Here is a 27,895-nt window from a genome sequence, read left to right as displayed (position 1 = left end):
CACACAGCCCGTATTCAGAAATTGTGCGTTTGAAACAAGCCGTCAGGATTTCTTACCATTTGTGATGTCACAAATATACAATATTTAGACCATTACACGGTTTTAAACATAAACATTCTAAATGTGTCCCAGTTTATTTCCTGTTGCAGTGTATGTGAATGACATCAGCTGACAGGAAGTAAACATGGACCCAAACTGTTGCCTAGCAACGCAATTCCATTGCAATTCCTTTGAAATTAGCTAAAACGGAGCGTTTCAGACAGAGGGTAAATACAGACATGAGGAAAATAAAGTTGTTTTTTTTACATTACAGCATGTAAACATGTTCTAGTAGAAACAAAAAATACAAGTATGAACCTGAACATAAAGCATAATATGTCCCCTTTAAGTGCTAGTAATATAAATACTGTGAAAGTGTTGAAACACTCAAATCCATGGAGAAATACACACAGCCCGAAAGTCTGAAAATCTGCCTTCGAAACAAGCTGTCAGGATTTCTGTGCCTTTGTGATGTCACAACTAAACATAACGCTTTAAACATAATCAATGTGATTTTCGAACCAACCAGAGCCTGTATTTAGAAACTGCCTTTTTAAACGTAAACATTCTAAATGTGTCCCAGTTAAGTTCCGGAAGTAAACATGGAACCGAGCTGTTGCCTAGCAACGCAATTCCGTTGTTGAAATGTTCTAAAACAGAGTGTTTCAGACAGAGGGTGAATACAGGTATATTCAGACAGACAATATGAGGAAAATAAAGCCTTTTTTGAACATTACAGCGTGTAAACATGTTCTAGTAGAAACAAAAATAAATTAATGTGTACAGTTATAGTTAGCACGGCAGGAGTATTGATTTTATTTTCTTAGATTTATAGAGTCGTAGCTACCGCTGAAGCAGCAACTAAAGGGCTTCGCAATAGCTTTGCCCAAAGACGAGAAGAACCTGACAACAGCGTTCTTCTTCGGGGTCGGACCGGGCACGGTCAGGTAAGTCTTCAAGGCCAGGATGAGTTCAAATCTATAGGTCAAATCCTGTGACGGCGCCATCAAGACTCGATTGAGGAGCACATTCGCGGAGCCGAACAGCTCGCGCAGGTCTTCGAACAGAGCCTTGTAGATCTTACGAGATGGATGGTCCATGCTGATAATGTTATTAGCAACATTGATCTCTCTCAGTACCTCGTCGGTCAGATCGTTGATGGCTCTTTTGACATCATGTGGAAGCTGGGTTGTCCAGGCCTCCTTCATTGTGTGCAAGAGTAACCCCAGAAGCAGTAGGGGTACCGACCACCGCTTCTCATTGTCATTGTCAGATTGTCTTTCTTCAGTATCAGTATGTTCTGGACTCTGATCTGACTGATCAGTATGTACTGGACTCTGATCTGACTGATGATCAGAATGTTCTGGACTCTGATATGACTGATCAATCACTGGAGCACCCAGAACATACTGATCATCTGGCTGATGATCAGAATATTCTGAACTGTGATCCGACTTATGATCAGAATGTTCTGTACTCTGATCTGACGAACTGGTATCAGAGCTTTCATCATACAGTCCGTCGTCCGAGTCCGCATACCAGTAGTCTCTGTCGTCCTCAACAGCTTTTGGCCAACGCCAACATTCGGTGGACTCCGCCATTATTGCCATGACCTCTGCGTTCGAAGTGGAACACATGATGTCACATGGCCCACGCGGTAGGACAATACGCTGTGGCTTTTCCTTTGTACAGGTGGTGAAGTTCCTCACAAAAGTTCTGCATAATGTTGTGCACTGGCATTCCATCTGGCGCTTGCATCTTAGTGATCGAGTGAGCAGACGAATCATGGTGTTAAGAGTCGGGTAAAAGATGCAGTTACACTCAAAGTTCTCGAATATCGGAGGCCCTTGGTTGGAGCGCATCACCACACTTATGCAAGAGTTGACTTTTTCTGCCACCTCTTTTGCAAATAGCGAGATGAGTCTGTTAAAGCTCCCACAGCGAATGCGTTCCGGGATGGTGGAGGCATTATTGAAAACCTGCGGAAGGATGTGTCTCAGGTTCTCCGCGACATCGCACTCATTTATACCGAAGAAACACTGGTCAGGGTTTACATGAGCGTATATCCGCGGGGCTTTCCTGTGCCAGTCTGCGGTGATGTTTGCAATGGAGTCCTGGATGATCCTGGTCGACGAATTGACAACGTGCTGACACAAGTCGACCACCACCAACGTGCTGAAGTCGTCGAGCGAGCCAGATTCCAACGCGCCCATGCAATGGTTCTCCAAAGACTTTAAATACGGGTCGATTTTCAGCTCGCTTTCCTTGATGTGAGGGAATTTCGCACTGGCGGTCAGAAGGAGTCCACATAGATTCATGTGTTTATACATTTTTTCAGTTTGTGTTCTGTCTGTCTGTCTGATTGTCAGTCAGTGGCTCTGGGTGAAGATCTATATGTGCTCTGAGATAAAAAAAAAAGAAACATTCTGAGATCAAAGACATTCCTGTGTGATGTCATCAGGGGGGTGGCCTCTAATCAGTCTCCATAGACCTTTCATTGCCATTCTGTTGCTACGGCAACATAGTTCCAGATGTGACAACGATTGGAGGGATGGGAGGGTCAAATAAGATGAGATAAATCTTTACAGAACCCCAGAGGGGATATTCGGTTGCACAGCAGTAGTACAGGTAAATAGAGAAAGTAAAAGAAAGCCTGTATAAAACTAAGATAAGAAAATACATTTTAAATTATGTTCAATTACGTCTCATCCTGTTTTGTAAAAAGCAATTTAATAAGCAGAGCAGGGTGGATTTTCTCCAAATGAATAAACAATTTGTATGTCAAATATTAACCTGCAGCACCGAAAATACACTTTTTAGTGACACATGGCATTGCATTTACATTTAAGGAGTCTGAAAGTCCTGTCAGCATGGAGGCATAAGATGTGCGCAACGATTATTTTGGAGAGAACCACATCTAAAAATCTGTTATTTCTGACTGTTCCTTTTTTTTAAAAAAAAATTCATTTTGATAATAGGTGACATACATTAGATCTGGTTAATTTTGATTATTTTTTGCCGAATTTCATCATGTTTTCTTTGTTTAACATCTGTCCTAATCCTTTTATCGGCACAAACTCAGCTACGAGTGTGATTTATAAGAGATAAGATAAGATATTCCTTTATTAGTCCCACAGTGGGGAAATTTTGCAATTTATCATTTTATTTACAGTTTTTCTCATTTGCTTTGGTTCAATTATCGAATGAGAATTATTTTTTGTCAAAACACTAAGCTCAAATCTCTGAACAATTAGTTTGTTGTTCACAACAGATTCAAATTTTTCATTAATTAAAGCAAAATTGCACATGTTTTGGCACAAGAGTCAGTACAAGAGTCTACAATATGCACCACAACCACTTGCACACGTCTTGCTGATCCAAAGTGATGAGTTGATTCTCAGTGAAATTGTTTTCACAACTTCTAAACATAATTTCATCATTTGAGCCATCACATGCAAAATGATCCATTCAGTTATCAAAACCTGCCAGACTACCTGTATATTCCATAAATGTAAAACGTCCTGCCGCTTTCGGGTCGTTTTGGAGGTGCACCGTCCACCAGCACCGGCCGCTCTCTCCTCAGCTCCAGCACCGACATCGCATCGGGCCGCTCTGTGATTCGTTTATTTCTCTAACGGGACTTTTCTCTTGTTTTCTCTTGAGCTGAAAATTATGCGCTGAATGAGTATGAATATTATTATTATACTTGTAATTTGGGTGAACTGGCCCTTTAATATTTCCTCTGCTGGGACTTCATAGACACATTTAGTGTCTAACTGTAGTTTTACATTCTGTCATAAAATGATCCGATAACTTTTTCACATTTGGGACATTTCTTGAAAGATTCTTCTTTCAATCAATCAATCACACACGTGCACACACACACACACACACACACACACACGCACACACACAGTGATTAAGTGAACCAGCTTCAGGTGTGTGAGCTTGTCACACAGCTGAACTGTGGTTTCATTAAACCTCATGAGAAGGAGGAAGTGGCTCTTTTAGTGTCTGATGTGTGTGAGGAGGCTTCCATTACTGAACAAGCTGCTGCTTCATACACACATTCAGATTTATGTAGACGTTTATATACGTTTTGTTATTTTAAAAGAAATCAGAGCTGAGTTCTCTCCAGAGCTCCAGCAGCAAATATATTTGCTTAAGTCCTCCAGTTTGTCTCGTTAGTTTTATGTTCTTTGTTTTTCTATAACCGTAGGATCACCCTGCACATGTTTTATTCTCTGTAGAGGTTTTTAACAGGTTTTCAGTGTCACATTTAGAGAGCGTATAGACCATGAAGGAGGAGATTGCTGCTGCTGTGTTCTTTGTTGCTCGGCTGGTGAAGAGATATGGCTGTCTGGATACCGACGGCAGGGAGCGCTTCGCTGCTGCCCTCACCTCTGTTCTGTTTGAGAACTACAAGAACCACTGGCACCCGAACGCACCATCCAAGGGACAGGCCTACAGGTCAGGAAATCAGCCTTTTATTTCAATTTTGTGTAACGATTTGAACCCACAGCTGTGTTTTTTTTTATTTTGTTTGGTGGAAGTGTTCTCTGGGTTTGTCTAAGCACAAATCTGAAGACATTTTCAAAATCAGTCAAACCGTTTGGCTGAAAATGTGTTTTCCTTATCGTACTCTATCTAGTTTTTAGGCACATGACTTTTTGCAATACGCTCTGTTATATTTTTGGAAAAGATGGTCGTCCCATGTGCCCAAAGACTAGATGTAGTATAAGAAAATGTCTGTATCTCAGAAACTACAAAGAAGTTTTTGGTATTGATGAACTCGTAACAAGTTGAATATCAAAGATTTGCACACGCATGTAGTGTAAAAATATAATACATTTATATTCCATATGGAAAACATTTTATAAACACAATCTTAGCGTTTGTCGGTAAAAGACTAACGCAAAGGATACACTGGTGTATCCTCGCTTAAAGCTCCTCCGGCAAGCCTCCTTGCTCTTCGAGATGCATTTTAAGAATTGGGAGATCAAGATGGAGCGCTGAGGTCGATTTCTGGGTCAGAAGCTTGAGACGAGGAGGCACAAAATCTGGAAATGAGAAGCGGCTACAGTCTATGTAAGACGCCGAGCCGTCCAGCAAGACTCGCCACCTCTGGAAACTCCTGAAAAACGTTTAAACTGTTGTCGATCTAAAATGAAGACAACTAATAAGCGGCTTTTTTCTCGCCTCAGCTGTTTTCAGAAACACTACTTTCGTAATATATATATAAGTAATTGAATGAAACTTTCTACAAGGTGAAAGAAGACCTCCTATCTCATATAGTAGCTGATTTTGAGTTGTATTTTGTGCTGCTGTGTGTTTCAGGTGTCTCCGTATGAACTGTGTGCGGCTGCAGGACCCGGTGTTGCAGCAGGCCTGCGGGCAGAGCGCCGTACGATACGAGGATCTGGGCCTTCCACAGGAGATGACGGTGTGGGTCGACCCCGGAGAGGTGTCCTGCAGGTCAGGCCTAGTTGAGACAAGACATTTGTGCATGGATTAAATAAGCAAAATCCTACATGTTAATTATTATTGAGCTTTAGACAGGCTAGCTCTTTTCCCCCTGCTTCCAGTCTTTATGCTAAGCTCATCATTCGGAGCGTTATTTAGCCTCCTTCATGACAAGTTAGTATGACATGGTTGGTACCAATGGATTCTTTAGGTTTTCATAGTTTCATATGATGCCAGTATCTTCACTCTAGGTTTAAAACTGAGTCCGCTACAACCTAAGTTGCAAGCAAGTTGCGCTAATGCATTAAAGAAATAAGTGACCCCGGGTTGGGAGCCACTGATCTAGTGGCGAGTTGATGCAGCGTGTCCGATGATTTTTTTTATAACTGGTATTTCTATGATTTTGTTGGTTCATTGTCCTCTTCGCAGGTACGGTGAACAAAGCTCTCCATTCTGCGTCTCAGTGGTGGACAGCTATCGGCGTGGGGATGGGGAATTCTCCCGCCGCATCAACGAAGCCGTGGAGCGTGCAAGCCTTGACGTCAAATCGGGAAGCTCTTCAGACGAGGAGGACGTGGTCGGAGACAACAGCATGAGTAACCACAGCCTGAGTAACCACAGCATGGGCAACCAAAGCATGAGTAACCACAGCATGAGCAGCTGCAACCTCTCGGCCCTCTGCCCGGCTCCAGTCCCGCCCGCCAACCTTGAGCCCAAAAGCATCCCGACTGTCAGCAACCCCAACAGCGTCTACCAGGTAACACATCAAGGATCATTCATTAACTGTAACCATGATCTGTTTATTTTACCATACTGTAGTTACATATGTAGAAGGAATTTTAAATAATGTTGGCCGTAGTCTGGAGTTTAGCAAAATAGTCCATCAGTGTTCTTGTCTGGTGATAGATTGCATATCTGGGACTTTATTGTTACGCTCATTAAGGGGCGGGTCCATTATTTTGAGGTTTGAGGTTTTTATATTATCATGTAGCTTCCCAGTGGTCAAATGTTGGTCAAAGTATGTTTCAGCGTCAAAATGCTATTTTCTCTTCAAGCCCTTCTAAAACCTTTTTTTCCCACCTGACCTGACGTAGGTTTCTGTATGATGACGCTGCTACATGTACAGTGTATATATACATCCTTATAGTCAATGTATTAACGTTACATACAGTAAGCTGGAAGCTGAGCAATGTACTGCTGTGAATGCCACATTAGTTCAGATACGAAAGTCCCACATTAACCCAAACAAACTAACCGATCGATGCAGCTGTAGGTGAGGTAAAATTACTGTATTTGTGAATGGAGTCTGATGGCTTTGAAGACGGAGATAACTGCTTCAGTTCCCCGTCTGAAAGGGCTGTCTGACGGCACGGTAAAGCGGTGAAATTATTTTAAATATAGCGTACACTTAAACTGATACTGAGGTGGCTAAAATACGTTTTTCTGCTGCTCCTGGGAACTGAAGCCATTATATCGCTTTCTTCAAAGCCACCAGACTCCATTCACAAAAACAGTAATTTTACCACTGAGAACAGAAAAGTATACATACAACCCCACCTCCCTTTCAGTTATTTCCAAACTTGTCACAGCTAGTGCTAGCATTCACATTGTTCATAACTTTATTGATTAGCTTAGTGTGGTAACTGTTTACGTCACTGCTTTTTGCAACAGCTGAGTTGATGTTTCCGTTTGGAAAAAACACAGAAGAATGCAGATGGACCCGCCTTGAGAATTAGAACACAGATTGCCAGTAAAGCAACTGCTTCATTTTCTAATAAATGCTAAAGAATGGGACACTACAATCTTTTGAGTACAGATTTAATTCTGCTGAATGAACCTGTTTTTGAACATTCAGTGAAAAGAGCTGCAGCCCTGTTAACCTACAGTAGTTTACAGCTGGGAACAGGAGTTGGTAGTTTGACTTGGCTGTTTCTTAAAGTCTCTTCTATTTCTGTCCTCTGACCTTTTGCTCCTCTCGCCCACAGTTCAGTGAGTTTTCTCCAGGCGCCCCTCAGACATGGCTCAGGGACAAGCGGAAGGCCTTCGCTGTGGAAGCGTTCCCACCTCCTCATCTTCCTCCCCCGGTTGGAGGTCCGACCTCCCAGCTCTCCACCCAGAGAGGCTTCAAGGCTTCCTATCGAGCCACGTTCACCTTCAGCGGGCCTCGTGTCGACAAGTACCACTGGGTCAGCAAATCCCGATAGGCCGAGCCTTGGTGTCGGCTCAAAGCATCAGAGCACCCCGTTTGTGTGGGGAAAAAAAAGTTTCAGAACAGTTTATTATTTGTGTATGATTTAATATGTTAATGATTTAAAGTAATGCTTTTTAAGCATGTTTTTAAACTTTGAAATATTCTACTATTTTAAATGATTCTTCCTTCTAAATCTGTTTTTTAAAATTAAAGTAAGTGTGAACTGTAACATTTAACTGTCATTGAAAAGAAATAAAAGCGTCCGTGTCAGCTCTGCTGGTTATTATAAAAGTGTTTCCTCTTTCATTTCTTTTTATGGTTCATCTTTTTAAACATATCTGGGTAGCATTTGGTTAAATTAATCACAAATTTCCTCATCCCAAAAGCAAAACAGTTAGAGCTTTACAATTAGAAGTTTTAGATCTGCAAAACAGGACCGTGAGATGGGACAAAATATTGCAGAAACAAAGGAAAATATAATAGTATCTATGGTAGCATAGCACAACCTTGGTGGCGGTGACTTTGGTAAACCCTTAGTTGTATTATTGTATGGAGGACAGAACCTGCCAAATACAAAAATAAATTAAAAAAATAAATGACTCAATAAATAAATGTCATTAAATGCAGAAAAAATAAATAAATATTAAATAAATAAATAAAATTAAAATGTAGGCATTTAATTGACGAAAAGTGACTGATATTTCTGTTTTAATTTGCGCCTTTATTTTCATATTGATTACCTTGTTTATTGTTTAATTTTCCCTTTTATTTATGTATAGCTAGCATTAAAAAATTTTTATCGATTGACATTCCTCCCATTTCTTATGAATCATGACGATCTCACAATCACAAAAAAATGTTGTACAACATCTCAACATGTCTGTGGGACGAGCAGATGTACTCTGATGACTTTTGCTCGATGTAATCTACTTGAGACATCTAAATGTAAATATGGCTCAGTCTGGAAGCTGATGTGGCTGAGCGGTTGTGTGTGGTGGTGGTTGTACTGGTAGTGTAGTAAGTGATTGGTGTGTAAAGAACAATCAGCTAATAACACTGCCTACACAGCAACCCCAACCGCATCCACCATCAGGGACCAGTAACACTGCAGTGAATACACACTGATACACAATGTATGTAGGATTTAACTTGAAGTGATGTAGAGTTCGACCAGTTGACCATCCGCATGCTAGAGTGGAAGTGAAAACATCATGTAAAATACAAAAATATAACTGTATTAATAAGTAACTAATGCATTCAGAATACAACTATTAAAGAAATAACTTCACATTTTGGGAAATAATCTAATTCGCTTTCTGGGAAGACTTGGATGAGAAGATTGATATCACTCTCCTGGTTGAACATCCAGACATTGTTTGAGTTTTTTGGCTCTAATGAAGTAAACTTTTCTGCCGACTTGTCGACCGCACAGTGTGACCTCAAAGCTCTGTCCACCTCTGTATGATTGGATTAACACAACCTGAAAAACAACAGTAGAGTCTACGTAGTCTACAGTGAACTTTATTGGTGGTGTCCTGTATAAAAAGTGTATATATGATGAGGATGGATGAGTGCTGTGATCCTACCTGTGGTCGCTGCAGTTCTCACCACTCTGTGTTGTTGCAAGTGACCACTACTGGAAACACAACCGTCTCCACAGCTACACTGTTTGTGTGTGTGTGTGTGTGTGTGTGTGTGTGTGTGTGTGTGCACGTGTGCACGTGTCTGCAGGTCATGCCTCGACTTGTTGCCTCAGGCTGGCAGGTATGTTGCCAGGGTGAAGCAGTCAGTGGGAGCAGAAAACAAACACTCACATGCTTTCACTACATTTATTAATTTCAGGCCCACATTATTCTCTTTTTTATTGTTTTTTATGCCAAGTAGGATTTCACATACAAGGAGTTTGCTCTGGTGTAAAAAATAAAAAATATATTGCAAAAATCAAGAAGCATAATAAAGAAGAAAAATATGATACAATATGAAAAAATATTATAAAATATGTACAGGAAAAATAAATATAGAATAGAAGATTTATACAATAAAAATATGAAAAAAACATTATAAAAAATATGTACAAGAAACATAAATATAGAATAGAAGAAAAATACAATGAAATATAAACAATACTATAAAAATGTGAACAAGAAACAGAGCAGAAAAATACAATGAAATAAGAAAAATACTATAAAATATGCACAAGAAACATAAATAGAGAATAGCAGAAAAATACAATAAAATAGGAAAGAACACTATAGAAATCTGTACAAGAAACACAAATATAGAATACAAGAAAATACAATAAAAACATGACAAAATACTATAAAAATATGAACAATAAACATAAAAATAGAATAGAAAAAAATAGAATAGAAATCTGAAAAAATACTATAAAAATCTGTACAAGGAACTTAAACAGAAGAAAAAACAATTAAATATATATAAAGAAATGTGTACAAAAAACAAATATAGAAGAAAAATACAATGAATTAAGAAAAATACTAAAGCAGTGCCCATGTGTCTGCTGGGGGTCACTGTTACATGAAGCTTTGTTACTGAAATAGAAACTGAAAGATGAAACCCTGCAGTGAACAACTGTTTCACTTCTCAAGCTGTTGCAGCAGACATTTTATTTCTATGGTTACAGTGACAAAGACAGTAACGCATTTTTTCTGTATCTGTCAACAATTTCTTCCTCACAAAACAATTATTTATTTTTTTATTTTTTTATTGTGTTTTGTTTTTATTTTATGTTGGTTTTGTTTCATTTCTGTTGTCCTTTTATGTTTATCACAGCTCTTTGTTTATGTTTTTGCTATGCTTCTTTTGTATGTAAATGTTTTTAATGTTTCCTGCTGTTACTATGTATACTGCCATTTTTAAATAATAAAAAAAAGATGAACTATAGTCACCATTTAATATCACATATACAGTTGCAGCATTGATTAATATATATATATATATATATATTTTTTTTTTTTTTTATTGAACAAAAAAAATGTTATTCTTTTTTTTTATTGAACAAAAATGCATTGTTAAGTTTCAATGCATTTTTGTTTTTCATGACTTTAAGGGCTTTTATGTAAGAAAGAAACTCAGAAAAAAACACATTGAACCTAGGTTTCACTTTCATATGCTTGGATTTGTGCAAATAAAATTTTCTAAGAATGAGAATTTTATTCACCAGAAAGTCATCTTTGTTGTTGTCCATTACAAGTCCATAAACAATGTCCTTTTGAGAGAAGTTTCATTGATTAAAAACATCATTAAATGTCAAACAAGAGAGGACAGGAAGCAAGAAGGACATTTTTTTAAATTTTTTTTTTATTTCAAAATGACAGTATACATATTAACAGCAGAAAACATTAAAAACATTTATATACAAAAGAAGTATAGCAAAAACATAAACAAAGAGCTGTGCCAAACATAAAAGGACAACAAAAATGAAACAAAACCAACATAAAAAAATAAAAAAAACACAATAGAAAAATAAAATAAAATAAATAATAATAAAAAAATGACAATAATTCCACTTAAAAACCTTAAAGATATTGCATACATTCATTGTTTTCATTGCTTTTTTTGTTTTGTGAGGAAGAAATTGTTGACAGATATAATTCCATTTCTTTCATAAATACAAAGAAATTAGTCTTTTTTTTGGATTAACAATTTATTTGGATTTGGATTTTTAGATTTATAAGAAATTACTGTCTTTGTCACTGTAATCATGGCAACCAATTATAATATTTCTATATTACAGAGGCTCGATATTACCTGTTTTTTTAAATTATTATTATTATTTAAAAATGACAGTATACATAGCAACAGCAGAAAACATTAAAAACATTTACAAACAAAAGAAGCATAGAGAAAACATAAACAAAGAGATGTGCCAAACATAAAAGGACAACAGAAAAATATATATAATATAATAGAAAAATAAAATAAAATAAATACTAATAAAAAAAAGACAATAATTCCACTTAAAAACCTTAAAGATATTGCATACATTAATTGTTTTCATTGCTTTTTTGTTTTGTGAGGAAGAAATTGTTGACAAATATAATTCATTTTCTTTCATAAATACAAAGAAATTAGTCTTTTTTTGGATTAATAATTTATTTGGATTTGAATTTTTAGATTTATAAGGAAAAAATGCAATTTTTTTGTTATTATTATTATTATTTAAAAATGACAGTATACATAGTAACAGCAGAAAACATTAAAAACATTTACATACAAAAGAAGTATAGAGAAAACATAAACAAAGAGCTGTGATAAACATTAAAGGACAACAGAAATGAAACAAAACCAACATAAAATAATTAAAAACACAATAAAAAAAATAATAATAATAATAATAAAAAAATGACAATAATTCCACTTAAAAACCTTAAAGATATTGCATACATTAATTGTTTTCATTGCTTTTTTTTGTTTTGTTAGGAAGAGCAATGAGGACATTTGGGATGGAGATGGCTGTATTCCGGTTCCGAACTTGCGTCAGAGCGAAATCAGCCAATATTATCCCGCCTTCATTCACACTCCAGAGCCGCGCATCCAATCACAGCCGCTCTCACTGTGACGTCCCCCAACCCGCAGCTCACATCCGGTCATATATATGTTGCCACGCGTTAGCGGCGAATTTGGAGAGAGTCCATTTTGAGCAGTGAGAGTCGAGTCGGCGTCTCCGGTAAATCTTCCCTCTAAAACAAGTAAGCACGCTTTCTTTTGTTACTATAACTCCCTCTAAATACAGATAAGGGAGTGTATGATCTTTCCAAAGAGGTATGATGTCACTGCGATGTTTATTATAACTCTGTTTTTATTATTAAAGTGTGTGTTTTTGTTAGCATAACGGTTGTTAGCTCAGTGTGTTAGCCACAGTGATGCTAACAACGCGGTCATCACGCTGATTTGAATGCGTTAATCACGTGTTGTTGTTGAAGTTAAACACATTGTGCATGTATGCTTTAAATGGGATTGTGTTAGTTGAGCTAACTTTAATGTAAATGCTTATTTTAATCATGTTTATCATGCTTTAGCTGCTAGTTGTTAGCAGCATGGCCTGCTCTGCATCCCCATCCTGAGCGGCAACCGAGCAAAGCGCGGTCCGCTTGAAACACATGAATATACTGAGATTCATGCTGGGTTAATGCATCTTTATGTTACTTAATAAAGCCTCTTAAACGTGCATGCAAACATGCAACAGTGTGCATTGCATTTACTGCTTTAATATTGATGTTAAGATGGTAAATAAAGAAGAATATGGTCAAGATATGCAGAGAAACAAGAACAATGTGTCTTAGCTGTTGTAGCTTTCTGTTAGCCTGCACGATGTTTAACTGCAAGTAACTTTATACTCTAACTTTATTACAGACAAAGGGTGCAAATAAAACACAAAACATTGCATTTAATACAGATAAATGCTGAATTTGAATGTGTTATGCAAGATTGGATTAACAGCTCTCTTGCTGCAGACCTGAAGTGTGTTTGTTGCTTTTCTGCAATATTACTTTAAATTAATAATATTATTTGGGGAAAAATAGTATTATAATAAAGACAAAATATCTTTATTTTATTTTCTGCTGCAATATTTACGTTAAGATAGTTGTGTGACTACAAAAATGGTCAAAGTATATGAAGAAACAAGAACAATGTGTCGTAGTTAGTGTAAGTTTCTATTAGCCTGCACGATTTTTAACTGCATGTTGTTATTTAAAGCAAGCAAAAATAACTAAAGGGTCCAGATAAAAGACAAAACATTGCATATAATACAGATAAATGCAAAATTTGAATGTGTTATGCAAGATTGGATTAACATCTGCTCTCTTGCTCCAGACCTGAAGATTTCAGAGTTCAGTGTTTGTTGCTTTTTCTGCAATATTACTTAAATTAATAATATTATTTGGGGGAAATTAGCATTATAATAAAGACAAAACATCTTAATTTTATTTCATTCATTCAATCAGACCTTGCACAGTGCAGTGTTATGCAAGATTGGATTAACAACTGCTCTCTTGCTCCAGACCTGAAGGTCTCTGTTGCTTTTCTGCAATATTACTTAAATTAATAAAATTATTTGGGGGAAATTAGTATTATAATAAAGACAAAAACATCTTAATTTTATTTGTTGCCAGCCATATCCCTCCACAACGCAATCAATACCTTGCACAGTGCTGCTCATGATGAAATTATTTGTACATGCTCTGTGAGACTTTGTTTGCTTCTGCATCCTAAACTTTTGTCTTCTTCTATCTCAGTCTTTTTCGAAGAGCCCACCGTCAGAATGGCAGACGCTGATAATCTCCTCATGGAGACTTCGGACCAGAACGGCAATGAGGGAGAGGACGACCAGAACGGAGCTGAGCAGGAGCAGGAGCTGATGGCCGGAGAGGACGACTGCCTGGACAACCAGGACCAGGACGGCCTGGAAATCCAGGACATCCAAGATATCGCGGAGGGCCAGGACAACGGCGCAGATGGAGGCAAGATTGACGCCAGCAAAGGAGAGGAGGATGCTGGGTGAGTGTTTAGTAGAGTAGCATGTTCCTGCAATAGAGGAAGCTGCAGTTTCAGGACCACAGTCCTAGGACCGCATATGTCCGTAGTTTTTTGCAAAGCTTATTGTCTTCAGTGTAGGGTTGTCCCAAATATCAATTCTTTTGGGGCTTCGAAGCTTCTGTGAGAAATATTCAAAGCTTTGGGACAGTGCCACTGCTGCACTACTCTACACACACACGCCTCCAAACACAAGAAAGTGATATCCACCTGAGAATAACTAATAATAAGTAATGTTGAATATGAATAATGCTCTGGGATCCTTATTTCATGGGCTATTTGGGATTTAAACATTATTATTACATACTTATACATAAAAAAACAAAACATTCGAAGACCGATTTGGAGGTTGATTACCATGGCAACGGTCAAAGCTTCGAAGCATTTGGGTCAGCCCTACTTCAGTGTATGTTTGTGTAATACTAATCACTGTTTTACCATTTTAATTAAGTTTAAATAATCTATATATGATCTTTTCTTTCCTAAACATTACTAAGTAGTTTTGTAATAGTTTATGATTTCACGTAGGCTATTTCTAACTGGGGTCCTAGAAATGCAGTCCTGAAACTGCAGCATCCTCTATCGCAGCCAAAAATAGTACGCTTTATATTCCGTAACAGTTAAGGCTACCTGTGGAAGAAAAGGAAGAGATTAACAGCAATGTGTCTTCATATTTTTGCAGTAAAATGTTCGTGGGCGGCCTCAGTTGGGACACGAGTAAAAAGGACCTGAAGGATTACTTCAGTAAGTTCGGCGAGGTGTCAGACTGCACCATCAAGATGGACTCCAACACTGGCCGGTCCCGAGGCTTTGGCTTCGTTCTCTTCAAAGAGGCCGCCAGCGTGGAAAAGGTGCGTCACTCGGATTACAGTCACTTCTGTAGATGATAACATGATGTCACAGGGAGGATGTTTCCAGGCTTTTGATCCATCGTTGCTGTGCGTGTTGGCGCTCCATGCTAACTATGATGATAATAACACATGTGCGTCTGCAGGTGCTGGAGCAGAAGGAACACAGACTGGACGGACGTCCAATCGACCCCAAGAAGGCGATGGCCATGAAGAAGGAGCCCGTCAAGAAGATCTTTGTCGGGGGTTTGAACCCTGAGGCCACCGAGGACGCTATCAGGGAATACTTCGGGGCCTTCGGAGAGGTCAGTTTTACTACACAGAGCCTAATTAAATTGTAGTTTAATGGAGCTGGAGGTCGTTTGATAACTCCCATTTAGGCACATGCATTTCTCTGATACAGAATTCTGAATCTTATGAATGTCACACAGCCATGTTATCTAATTGATCCAGTCCCTGAGCTTAATTGCTAATTAAGATACTGGCTAATTTACAAGTGGCTGATTGAAGTGAGGTCAGGCTTTTCACTCTTTTTTTCAGAAATTCTGTCAATCACAGACAAAATCGTCTGAAGTCAGCCTCATCTGTACTGAATGGGGGAATTCTATTTTATTTGTCATTTAAAATGACACACAGCAATCATTTGGAAAATGTTATGTCAAAATAATGTACGTCAGAATTTAGAAATGTTGAACATCAACGTTGGGCTTGTGATTTGAATTACTGTAGTAAACTTTAGTTTGGTACAGACTATGTTTTGGTCTGCCAATAAAACTACGAGTACAAGAAATCTGCTCCATCAATGGCGTGTTAAGTTTCATAAATATGTATTGTTTTTATCAAACATTTTAACAAGCATCTCCTTCCTCTTCTCCTTCCAGATCGAAACCATTGAGCTTCCCATCGATCCCAAATCGAAGAAAAGGAGGGGTTTCATCTTCATCACGTACAAAGATGAAGCCAGCGTCAAGAAGTGTCTGGAGAAGAAATACCACACCATCCAGGGCGGCAGAGTATGTACACACACTTATATCGGCAGAGTTAGCTGGGTGGTTCATGAAACTGTCCTGCTGCAACTGTAAAATTGTAGGATCTAATCCATCGCCGTTCCAGCTACCGCTTGCAGGACACACTGCAGTGTGACTTGTAACCGCATGGTCTCTTAATGCGCTTTCACCAGCCATAGTTTGTTTTAGTCCGAATCAGAGTGAAAATTATACTTTCACAGATGCTGTTGAAGTTTTTCACTTCGACTCGGCACTGATCTACTGTGAATCCCTTCTCCAGTTCGACTTAACAAATGTCACTATTTTTATGGACGTTATCATATTCTGTGTTCTCTTTGGTCCAGAGGTCAAGCAAGCATCAGTCAGTCCTCTCCCACTCATGTTAACCTGTCGGTTACCTTCGTCAATCTTCGTCAACAAATGCCTGCGCAGGCAGCCTGCGTTTTGGTTTGCTTGGAAATGATTAAAGACCACCTCTCAAACCTGTTGTTTTGGTCCGCACCAGAGTACGATTACTGCGTTCACAACCAACCAAATGAACCGCACCGGAGTTTGATTAAAACGGACTAAATGCTGGCTTGTGAAACGGCTTTGTGATGGTTCACAACTTAACCCCACTATCGATAAACTTGACAAAAGATCATGAGGAGTGTGGTTTTCAGGATAGCACTTTTTACAGTCAAGTAACACATGAAGTTGGATTTTAACAAAAAAACATGAATTTCTGCAAAATGTAGATGCCATGTGATTATTTGCAGGCAACGGCTGGAAAAACACTTTTTTAAAAATATATTATAATATTTGAAATGCTCATAGTGAGGCTTCTCCGTAGTGTAAAAATGTGCCTCCATGACCAACTACAATGTTGATAGATTAGCTAAAAGTATGGTTAAATCTACATTGTCAGCAGTTTCATTCTGAAAGTACTTAGTCAAAGAACATTTGTAGGGCTGCAAATATCGATTATTTTTCATGTGGATTAATCTGTTGATTATTTTCTCGATAAATCGATTAGTTGTTTGGTCTATAAAAAATGACAGAAAATGGTTAAAAAATGTGGATCAGTGTTCCCAAAGTCCAAGATGACATCCTCAAATGTTTTATTTTGTCCACATCTCAAAGATATTCAGTTTACTGTCATAGAGGAGAAGAGAAACCAGGACATATTCACATTTAAGATTTTTTTTCCTAGACCCAGGATTACAAGTGTCTTTTCGTGTCTCCTCCACAGTGTGAGCTGAAGATCGCCCAGCCGAAGGAGGTGTACCAGCAGCAGCAGTATGGATCAGGACGTGGTGGCGGCGGCGGAGGTGGTTATAGTGGCCGGGGAGGCAGGGGCCGTGGGGGTAAGGAAGGGGAATCCTTTTCCTTCCGTTAGTGTTTTTTGCAGGACGTTCTGGGTCTCGACTACTAAAATAATGGTTACCACATTTTACAACACGGCTATGTTGAATACGCGATTCTTATTGGTTAATCACATCATGGCGTTCTACAGTCTGTTTTTTTTTTTTTAACAGACTGTTGCTATGTATAACAAACCGTTGCTATGGACGCAGTTCTGATGTCAGACTCTAGAGGACCATTTTTGTGTCAAATTATTGATTTTGTTAAGTTAGTGGCTATGTAATAAGCGGAATAAAGTACAGCTGGCGGGTCATCGTTGTGAAATAAACACCTTCAGGGATGCAAGATCTGCATCACCCTGTCAAGAACTTAATAAATCAGAAACCACAATTTCTAGTTGTCAGAGAAGTAGATTTCAGTCTGTTTGAGCCGCCATGTGAACTCTGTGTCTCAGGTCAGGGCCAGGGCTGGAACCAGGGCTATGCAAACTACTGGAACCAGGGATATGGTAACCAAGGCTATGGCTACGGCGGATACAGCGGCTATGGCAACTATGACTACTCTTCTGGTTACTACGGATATGGTCCCGGATATGATTACAGTAAGTACAAAACGCAACAAACTTGATGTATTGTGATAAGTCCAAGTTTCCTCTACTGATCCCTAAACTTAAGGTACAGGCTGATGCTGAGTATTGATTAGACAATAGTGGGTTACTATCCTTCTAAAAATTTAAAACCCATAATTATGATTTGAATAAGGTTGCATCTGGCCAACAAATCAATACCAGTCTCATGTCTGTGAGGTTTCAGTATGGATGTATTTAACATAGCTCAGTATAAAGATGTAAAGCTGGAGGAATCGGCTATCCTGGCGTTCTTCAATGTGGAAAAAATCCCCCTACAGACAGTGAGAATTAGTCATTTTGGAGGGTGTAGGTGGTGTAACGGTTTATCTTGGTGAACAGCAGCCGGTATGCAGGGACTGCAGCTTCCAGAAGTCTTGTCATATCAGTAGGGCTGCCAGGTTTGGTACAGTCCAGCCTGTACAGATACCAATACCTGTGCTCATTGACCATCGCTGGCAGCCCACGACTCCAGTTTATTCTGAGATTGATATCCAACAACTCCTCTCACTCTCAGGAATAAAGTGAATAATAATATATGGTTGTATAGTGCTGTGTCTTTGCTGCCTGCTGAGGGTCTGAATCTGACCCGTCTCTTCTCTCTGACCCACAGACCAGGGCAACGGCAGCTACGGGAAAACTCCAAGACGGGGGACACACCAGACCGGCTACAAGCCATACTGATGATCACATGGTAGCGCAAGGTACGCCGTGGCTAGAACTACTGACAGTCAGTGTAGGAAATTTAAAAAAAGAAATTCAGGGTCAGTTTTGGCCCCACTGTCTTTAAAAACTGGGTCATTTTGTACATTTTGGGGGCAAAATATTAATTAGTGGATGAAGTTTCTATTTTTTTTTAAGGTTGTGACTATTATTTTCATTATCCATCTTCCAATTATTATCTAGATTAATTGTTTGGTCTTTAAAATGGTGGAAAATGTCCGTCCTGGTTTCTCTAAGCCCAAGATAATGTATTTAAATTGGGGCTGTCAAAGATAATGCAAATAACGCCACTTATTTCTTTAACGAACTTGCATTTTTTTGTTTGTAGCAGGCTCAGTTTTATGCTAAATGCAGTACCTGTGAGGGTTTCTGGACATTATTTGTCATTGTTTTGTGTTGTTAAAATTGATTTCCAATAATAAATATATACATACATTTGCATAAAGCAGCATATTGGTCCACTCCCGTGTTGATAACAGTATTAAATACTTGACAAAACTCCCTTTGAGGTACATTTTGAACAATAAAAATATGAGCACATTTTTTACGTCATGGCTGACTTGACTATGACTTGACCCAAACTGCATGTGATTATCATAAAGTGGGCATGTCTGTAAAGGGGGAGACTTGTGGGTACCCATAGAGCCCATTTTCATTCACATATTTGACTACAACCTCCGAATGATTGATTGCATTAAAGAAGTTAAAACGAATTTGCTTTCTTATTGCGTTAACTTTGACAGCTGTAGTAGGATTATATATATTTTTCTGAAATCTTGGGAGCATGTGAAGTGTTTAGGTTTAAAAAGGTGTGACTGAAGTTGTGTGTCGTCCCTCAGGACTCCAGTGATCCAGTGAGACCGACGGCTGGATGGACGCACTGGGCATGACTCAACCTCTTTTATGACAGAAGACCATTTGTACAGAAAACATCCGAAATGTAACTTTTCCTTTTTTTTTTTCTTTTTTTTTTTTTTAATCCTATCATTTTTAGGTTTTACTTTTCCCTTTGGTGTTCTTTTTTTTTTCTTCCCCCTTCCACATTTCCATCAATGGAAGTGTAATTTTTACTGTACTTTTTGGTACCCGTTTTGATTCTAATGTATTGTAAGGCTTGTATTTTACATGTTTGCTGGCTTTACAGCTTGAAAATCTTGGCGCTGTAAAGGAGCTTTTTTGACAAAATAAACAGTTTTCAGTAATTTTTTTTGGTTCTGATGCTTCCAGGTTTTCGGGGTGGAAGATTAAGAAGTTGTTGAATGGGTTTAGGATTCAAATTCAGTTGTCAACATAGATATCTTGGTCTTTTGATCTGTAATGAAGGAATTGTGTTTCACAATCCTTCATATGACACCTCTGGTATTTTTCCCCCCTTTACATGGAATCAAGTGTATCAAGATGATTTTTAGTTATAATTCCTTAGATCTGAAACGACTGCCTGCACGCTTCTTTCTTCCAGGAATTTCACCAGACATCTGAAAGCATACAGATGTGTGGGATGTAATGGAGGGAAAATTATTTGGCCACATGCAACTGTGGCATGACTTCCTGTTAAATCGACATACCTTTTACATAACAAGCAAACTGTTTAAGTTTCTATGCTGGTTTAGTTTGTGTTTGTCAAGTGTCACTGGTTTTTAGAAGTAACCGCTTTGAAGTTAAATGTCTGCATAGTTTTTTATTTTTGTTTTTCTGGACAGACTTCAGGCCACTGGAGTCTCCTCAGCTAGTGTCTCTGGCAATTTATTAGTAATAAACATTCTCGTTTGTAATTTTCTGTGTATTTCTAATGCTTAATGTTACTGTTAATTATGATCCGTGTCCTGAAGAATTGGAAAACGGTAGCTTTTTGTTAATTCTTGTGTTCAAACATGCCGTTTTGTGGACAGGGAAATTATTCCTGTCCACAAAACTACAAGTTTAAAGTTCTGAGGATCCTTCGGGATGCCAGGACGTATGACTTTGCAAAATTCAAAACTCTTATTAACCCCTGAGACCCGCGATCCCGACCGACTTTACTGACTTTCAGAGGTTGTAGCAGGTTTAAAGCTAGAGTGAAGGTACAGATATCATATGAAACTAGAAACCATGAGGAATCCAATGGTAACCCTGTCAAACTAAATTTTGGTGAGGGAAAAACTGGCATGGTCGTTTTCACAGGGATCCCTTGACCTCTGAACTCCAAATATGTGAATGAAAATGGGTTCTATGGGTACCCACAAGTCTCCCCTTTACAGACATAACCACTTTATGATAATCAGTTTCGGGCAAAAACCATGCAGTATTTATGAATGCAGTATAAATGTTATTTTTGCATATTCTAAAATGGTGTATTTGAATATTTATGCATCCTGGGGTCCCTAAACAATCTTGAATTACATAAATTGGGTATCACTGTGAAGCTGAGACTCTTGTGGATCCAATGAGGCCAGTTGTATTCATGTGTGATGATGTTAGTCCCCATAGGAGACATTTCATTGTAGTGAAACATGAACTCACTGTATAAAATGACCTGTGGTGACCTCTAGGATAATCACAGCCTCATGAAACTATACAACCACAAACTAGAGACCTAGAGCATTCAGAGGATGGATGGCTTTCCTAGCTAGATTGAAAATAAGGGGGTTTCTGAGCAGTTTCCATCATTACCCTCATATACTTAAATCATAATGCTTTAAACCCTTATACACTTTTACAATTTATTTTAATTGATTAATTAATGTTTATTTCTGAATTATGAATAGAACAACTTGACACACAGTGCTGAGCTGCATCTCAAATGAATCTTCAGGTTCACACCAAGACAAAAACAAGAGTCTCAGAGGGTTAAAGTGGAAATTTTGGTGTAAGAGTGGTTGGATCACACAAATCATTATACGTGCAGGACTGCAGATATGGAGTAAATATCAGCATCATAGTTATTTCCTCAAGTTTAGACAAAATAATACTGACTGAAAGAAGCAAAAGATACGAAACTCCAATGTTTTTTGACAACATCCACTGCCGCCATTTTGGACTGAAAACGCTTATTATATTTATAATACCTTATTGTTCAACACAGGCCATTTTGGTAGAATAGAGAAAATGTTGTTGTACTTTTGTATGGCACTTTATAGGTGGATGTTTTACTGGCGTCTGGTTGTCGCTTTTAATTCAAAGTGGCGCCGACGTTGCAATGGGACCAACAATTGACTTTCACTTCTTGGCAATATATGTTCTTTGAGTTTACCTGCGGACATTAAAGTGGCAGTCCTTTAAAATTTCAGTCCTGGTTTGCGTGAAAACAATTGTGCTCAGAGTAGCAATTTGTAGTCTTTTTCTTTTTGATACGTGAGCATAGAAATACAATAGAGAAATTCTATTTTTTAGGATTGTATTCATTTTTTTTGCATATACAACGGAGAAAAACTGTAATGCAGCATTTTCTTTCCAGTAATGTCCCCACAGGCACCAAGCCTATGATACTTTTAAATATATAAATATTGCTATATTTTCATCAGTGGGCTCAATCACCATTGTATTTTGTCAGAGTTTCGTCTCTTTGCTTCTTTGATAGTAGTTATGCTCCAGTGTAATTTAGCATAAACAGACAGCAGCTTTACACTTTAAAAATTAAAATGTTCTGTCCCAAAGAGTTAGAGCACTGTCGCCTCACAGCAGGAGGGTTGAAGGTTTGAACCCACCAGCCGACTCGGACCCTTCTGTGTCGACATGTTCCCGTGTGTCAGCATTGGGCCTCCTGCTTCCTCAGGTTAAGTAAATTGGCGCTGGTTATTTGTTATTATATATATATAAATTATATATGTATATATTATATCTAATATATTACTATATATAATACATATATATATTATATATAATATATATATAATATATATATCAATATTTTATTTATAATATATATATAATGTATAATATAATATATATATATATATATATATATATATTATTGTTATTGTTATTGTTATTGATAAATAAAAATATTCAGCGTTGGGCCTCCTGCTTCCTCAGGTTAAGTAAATTGGTGCTTGTTATTTGTTATTATATATATATAAATTATATATGTATATATTATATCTAATATATTACTATATATAATACATATATATATTATATATAACATATATATAATATATATATCAATATTTTATTTATAATATATATATATAATGTGTAATATAATATATATATATATATATATTGTTATTGTTATTGATAAATAAAAATATTCAGCATTGGGCCTCCTGCTTCCTCAGGTTAAGTAAATTGGGGAGTAAATTGTTATTTGTTATTATATATATTTTATATTTATATATATAATATATATTATATATTATATATTATATATAATATATTCATTAGATCTGAATATAACCGGTCCCCGGTTCGAAACCGGGCGGAAACACTTATTTTTTATTAATAATTATCCATAAAGAATTTTTAATAATTTGATATTTTATTTATTACAATGGTGAAGGCATGACCCGCCCTGGTCTGCCTCTGATTGGCTTACACTGATATTGATCCTATTTCTAACCAATCCGAGCAACGATGGCAACGAGTACTAGCCAATCAGAGGCCGAGTAGGGCGGGACTAACTGTGACCGCAGTGCTAGGTTGTCTCTGGCAGCACCTGGCCGTGAAGATGGACGCAGGTGAGGCGCTACACCTGAACTTAGGTAAGTCAGGTAAATCAACACTTTGGCAGTCATGTCAACTTAATGTAGTTTGCTAAAGCTCCGCCTTTAGCTAGCTAACGTTAGACAGTAACGTTTAACAGTAGTTAACTTTATATAACGGTAGTTCATGCTAACGTTAGCTAGTGTTAGCTCGCCTGTTAGCCACGGTAGGTTGAGAATGACGATCAGTCATATTGTTGTGTTTGATGGCGGCTCAAAGTTTAATTAGCGAGCTAACTAGACTAACTAACTAATTAACTTACGAATTAACTAACTAACTTACTAACTAATTAACCTACTAATAACTAATTAACTAACTAACTAATTAACTTACTAATTAACTAACTAACTTACTAACTAATTAACCTACTAATAACTAATTAACTAACTAGACTAACTAACTAATTAACTTACTAATTAACTAACTAACTTACTAACTAATTAACCTACTAATAACTAATTAACTAACTAGACTAACTAACTAATTAACTTAATAATTAACTAACTAGACTAACTAACTAATTAACTTAATAATTAACTAACTAGACTAACTAACTAATTAACTTGCTAATTAACTAACTAACTTACTAACTAATTCACCTACTAATAACTAATTAACTAACTAGACTAACTAACTAATTAACTTACTAATTAATTAACTAGACTAACTAACTAATTAACTTACTAATTAACTAACTAACTTACTAACTAATTCACCTACTAATAACTAATTAACTAACTAGACTAACTAACTAATTAACTTACTAATTAACTAACTAACTTACTAACTAATTAACCTACTAATAACTAATTAACTAACTAGACTAACTAACTAATTAACTTACTAATTAACGAATTAACTAACTAGACTAACTAACTAATTAACTTACTAATTAACTCAGTCTGCAGCTTCGGAGCCACATGCAGATTTATAAAACAAATTAGTTGAAATGAATAACTGTTTCTTTGTTTACATTTTCATTTTTATTTATCATTGTACGCTGCAGTGTTAGAGCCACATTGAGGGAATAAATAAATAAATCTGAGAATAAAGTTAGAATATTATAAAGTAGTAATTGTACGTGTTATTTTAATTTTTTTAATTTTTTATATTATGACTTTTTTTCTCGTAAGTTATGAATTTATTCTAGTTGTATTACGATTTTTTTTCTAGTAAAGTTATGACTTTATTCTCGTAATATTACGACTTTTACCGTACCATAGTTTGTAGAAAAAAAAGGCCTCTCCCCGTCGGGGGATCGAACCCTCGAACCCTGCGTCGGCCCCAAATTACGCTAGACTGCCCTAAACCTCTTTCTATTTAATTCCTTCCTATGGTAGTGTTAAACCACCACGGATGTTACATATATAGCTATGAATAGAATAGAATAGAATAGAATAGAATAGAATAGAATAGAATAGAATAGAATAGAATAGAAAAGAAAGCTTTATTGTCATCGTATTAAATATAACGAGATTCACAGTTGCCACTTCTGGTCAGTGCTTTAAAGCAAATACTTGACAAGACAAAACGAGGCAGATAAAACATATAACAGGTAAAACACACACACAGTTATACAGCAAATAAAACAGGTGAAGTAAATGTAATAAATAAATATAAACAGACACTAGAAGTATAAAATATAAAACAAGATGTAATGTAAACAGAGGTAATTGCACTTGTAAAATAGGTAGAGTGGCTGTAATAAATAAAATGTAAAAAAAGGTAGTTGCACTTGAGGTGTATATTGCATCAAGGATATATTGCACAGACCAATGTATTTCACATTCAGTGTATTAATATTGCACAGATTTATTGTTTTTTCAGTGTCTGTATGGCCCAGGGAAAGAAACTGTTTGCGACATCAAGGACTACAGTGTAGATGCTAAGTGTCATATTATTTCTGTATCTTACTGTCAATAATAATGAAATGTTTTATATATATTATTCTATGCATTGTCACAGAGGCGCTATCCTGAGACGTCTGCAGAGCCCAGTCAACCACCCGCTGCAGCCGGCAGTTTCACAGAGAGCTTAAAGTAAGTATTTGAGTCACATACAAAATCTTAATAATGTCTTTAATTCTTGTCTGTTTGCTCATTAGATTATTATTACTGATGCATAAACATGTACGCAGCATTTCACTATTGTAACTGGTAGGGCTGGGATGATACACATATCTCCTGATTCGATACTATCACGATACTTGGTGATACACACACTTACAAACAATACTTTGATAACTAGCAAAAGAAAACACTATAAAAAATCAAGTCTAAATAAAGTAAACATCTAAAATAATAAATCAAACAATACTACTTATTATAAGTAAAACAACAACTAAATACTAACAATAAATAAATAGCTCCTACAGTATTTGAAGTAGGTAAACAGCTTCACCTCTACCTGTCACAACAGTAAAATGCTGCTTACATGTATATGCATCAGTAATAATAGTCTATTACTATAATACATTAGTGTGAAATGGGCAGTTCTGGTGCATTTTGAGTACTTTTAAATACATTTAGCTGACTAATATAACATTATTGAATATATAATAGTTGTAAAGTAATTTTGCTCAAACGTTTTCTTTTATATTTGCATTAAAAGTAGTTGAAAACGTGTGAAATCCACATTTATGAACGCTTTTTTAGGATATGTTGTAGAAAATACAAATGTGGTCAGAACTACTAAACAACTTGCATACCTAAACAAGTGTAGTGAAAAATACTAGCAGAGAAAACAAAAAAGTACTCCCCGTCGGGGAATCGAACCCCGGTCTTCCGCGTGACAGGCGGAGATACTGTCCACTATACTAACGAGGAAGGGATATATATGGTTTTGTGAGGTGTAATTTTATAACTGTACATATACACATATACATATATATACACATATACATATCTAATATAGTTGATAATACAGGCTAGAATAAAATAATTAAAGCTTAAATAAAGATATATAAATAATAAAATGCATAAACAAATGGAAAAAAGATGAATACATGTATTTTTACACTTCTACAAATCAAGATTTGCTATTTTTTTTATTATTTCTATCCATTATACATGCAGACACAAAAATACAGAAATAAATAAATGAATAAAAGTAGACGTAGTATAAAACGTATAATTTACATACAGAAATATATATGAAAAAATCATAATATGAATTAATGTCCAAATGAGTAACCAAGATTTATTTATTAATACATTATTATTATTATTTGTTAAATTATGCATCTAATCATTTAATTCTGAACTATATTTATCCTTATATTTTATAATTAACATATTTATCTATTATCTAATTTATTTTGTTGGTTTTTTTTCAGCATTTATTTAGGTCTATTTATTATTTTTTAAATTAATTGCACTATTTATTTAGAATTTTAGCATTTCTTTCTTATTTATTGACAAATAAGTGATTTTACATCCTCTACACTTTCACAGTGCAGCCGTTTGACCAGCAGGGGGGGTCCTCCTCCTTCAGTCTGAGGTTTACGGAAGATTTAAAAACCAATAAAACAAGGGGGAAATAATACAATACTTATAATATTTATTATTTGTAATATGTATTTACTTTTTATGGAAAGTTATCAAAGACTAAAAGATAAATAAATGTCTTTTTAACATGTTTTTGTGATTTAATTAATACACAGTAAATGCATATATAAATGGAAATACATATAACACTGTGTATTGTACTTCAATTAATTTATTTGTTCTCTCATCTTATCTTATCTGTTCGAAATGTACCTTAAAGGGAGATTTGGCAAGTATTTAATACTCTTATCAACATGAAGACAGAGCCCGCTACAACCTAAAAATCCCAAGTTGTGTTAATGCGTTAAAGAAATTAGTGGCGTTAAAACAAATTTGCGTTAATGTGTTATTATCACTTTAACTTTGACAGCCCTAATTTTAAATCTTCCATAAGTTGCTGTAGCCTTTAAGGATGATTTCCGAAGCCTTTTGTTGTTAGTTCTTTATTGACCGATGGCTTCAGTTTTAATGTTTTAAATACATGTATTTTGTTCATCCCAACATCCAGATGTGAGATTGTCACAACCTCCTGCTCACACACAGACAAAATGGCAGACGTGACACCTGGAACATAAATTCATTAAACCAAACATTTACAGCGTTTTAACAGAATGAGGAATCCTCAAAATACAACATTAATAATAATAATAATAATAATAATAATAATAATAAGATGAAGAATTTAATCCAACAGACATCAATGTCTAATGCATGCAGGGTTAAAAACATACTGTTATGAAACCAAAGTGTGTTTTAAAGCCTGTGTGAATGTGAAATATAATATTCGGGCAGTGGGGATATTAAATTAGTAGTGATCCCTCAAAATAAAGCTACGCTGTATCTCCTCCATTGCTGTTTAAACTGGCTTTTAG

At 36.5% G+C, this 27,895-nt stretch overlaps 2 protein-coding genes, 1 long non-coding RNA gene and 1 other non-coding gene across 6 annotated transcripts; 3 read left to right on the top strand and 1 right to left on the bottom strand.

The window, feature by feature from the left end:
- Positions 1-4,298: 4,298 nt before the first annotated feature.
- On the top strand, positions 4,299-7,755 carry btg4 (B-cell translocation gene 4). Its single transcript, XM_037749660.1, has 4 exons — positions 4,299-4,509; positions 5,377-5,514; positions 5,932-6,259; positions 7,488-7,755. Exons 1-4 carry the CDS (start codon positions 4,337-4,339, stop codon positions 7,704-7,706), a joined length of 858 nt encoding a protein of 285 aa, XP_037605588.1. The 5' UTR covers positions 4,299-4,336; the 3' UTR covers positions 7,707-7,755.
- Positions 7,756-12,250: 4,495 nt separating this feature from the next.
- Positions 12,251-20,570, top strand: LOC119475818 (heterogeneous nuclear ribonucleoprotein A/B-like). 3 transcript variants are annotated; one of them, XM_037748875.1, is made up of 9 exons: positions 12,251-12,405; positions 13,954-14,215; positions 14,934-15,102; positions 15,246-15,404; positions 15,981-16,112; positions 17,338-17,416; positions 17,905-18,051; positions 18,689-18,779; positions 19,638-20,570. In XM_037748875.1, the coding sequence occupies exons 2-8, from the start codon at positions 13,980-13,982 to the stop codon at positions 18,757-18,759; spliced, it is 993 nt and encodes a 330-aa protein (XP_037604803.1). In that variant the 5' UTR covers positions 12,251-12,405; positions 13,954-13,979; the 3' UTR covers positions 18,760-18,779; positions 19,638-20,570. The 3 variants fall into 3 exon arrangements, with proteins under 3 accessions (XP_037604803.1, XP_037604802.1, XP_037604801.1); XM_037748874.1 differs by having other exon boundaries at positions 17,338-17,452; positions 18,689-18,769; XM_037748873.1 differs by having other exon boundaries at positions 17,338-17,452.
- Positions 20,571-23,365: 2,795 nt separating this feature from the next.
- Positions 23,366-27,074, top strand: LOC119475951. The gene is made up of 3 exons (XR_005203928.1): positions 23,366-23,477; positions 25,444-25,517; positions 26,931-27,074. It is a non-coding gene; the product is annotated as an uncharacterized LOC119475951 (long non-coding RNA).
- On the bottom strand, positions 26,232-26,303 carry trnad-guc. Its single transcript has one exon. It is a non-coding gene; the product is annotated as a tRNA-Asp (tRNA).
- Positions 27,075-27,895: the final 821 nt, after the last annotated feature.

Source organism: Sebastes umbrosus, chromosome 17 (genome assembly GCF_015220745.1).
Source record: "Sebastes umbrosus isolate fSebUmb1 chromosome 17, fSebUmb1.pri, whole genome shotgun sequence".
NCBI classification, from domain to species: Eukaryota; Metazoa; Chordata; class Actinopteri; order Perciformes; family Sebastidae; genus Sebastes; species Sebastes umbrosus.
The sequence above is the reverse complement of the archived record's forward strand: the minus strand, read 5'-3'. Positions and strand labels throughout refer to the sequence as shown.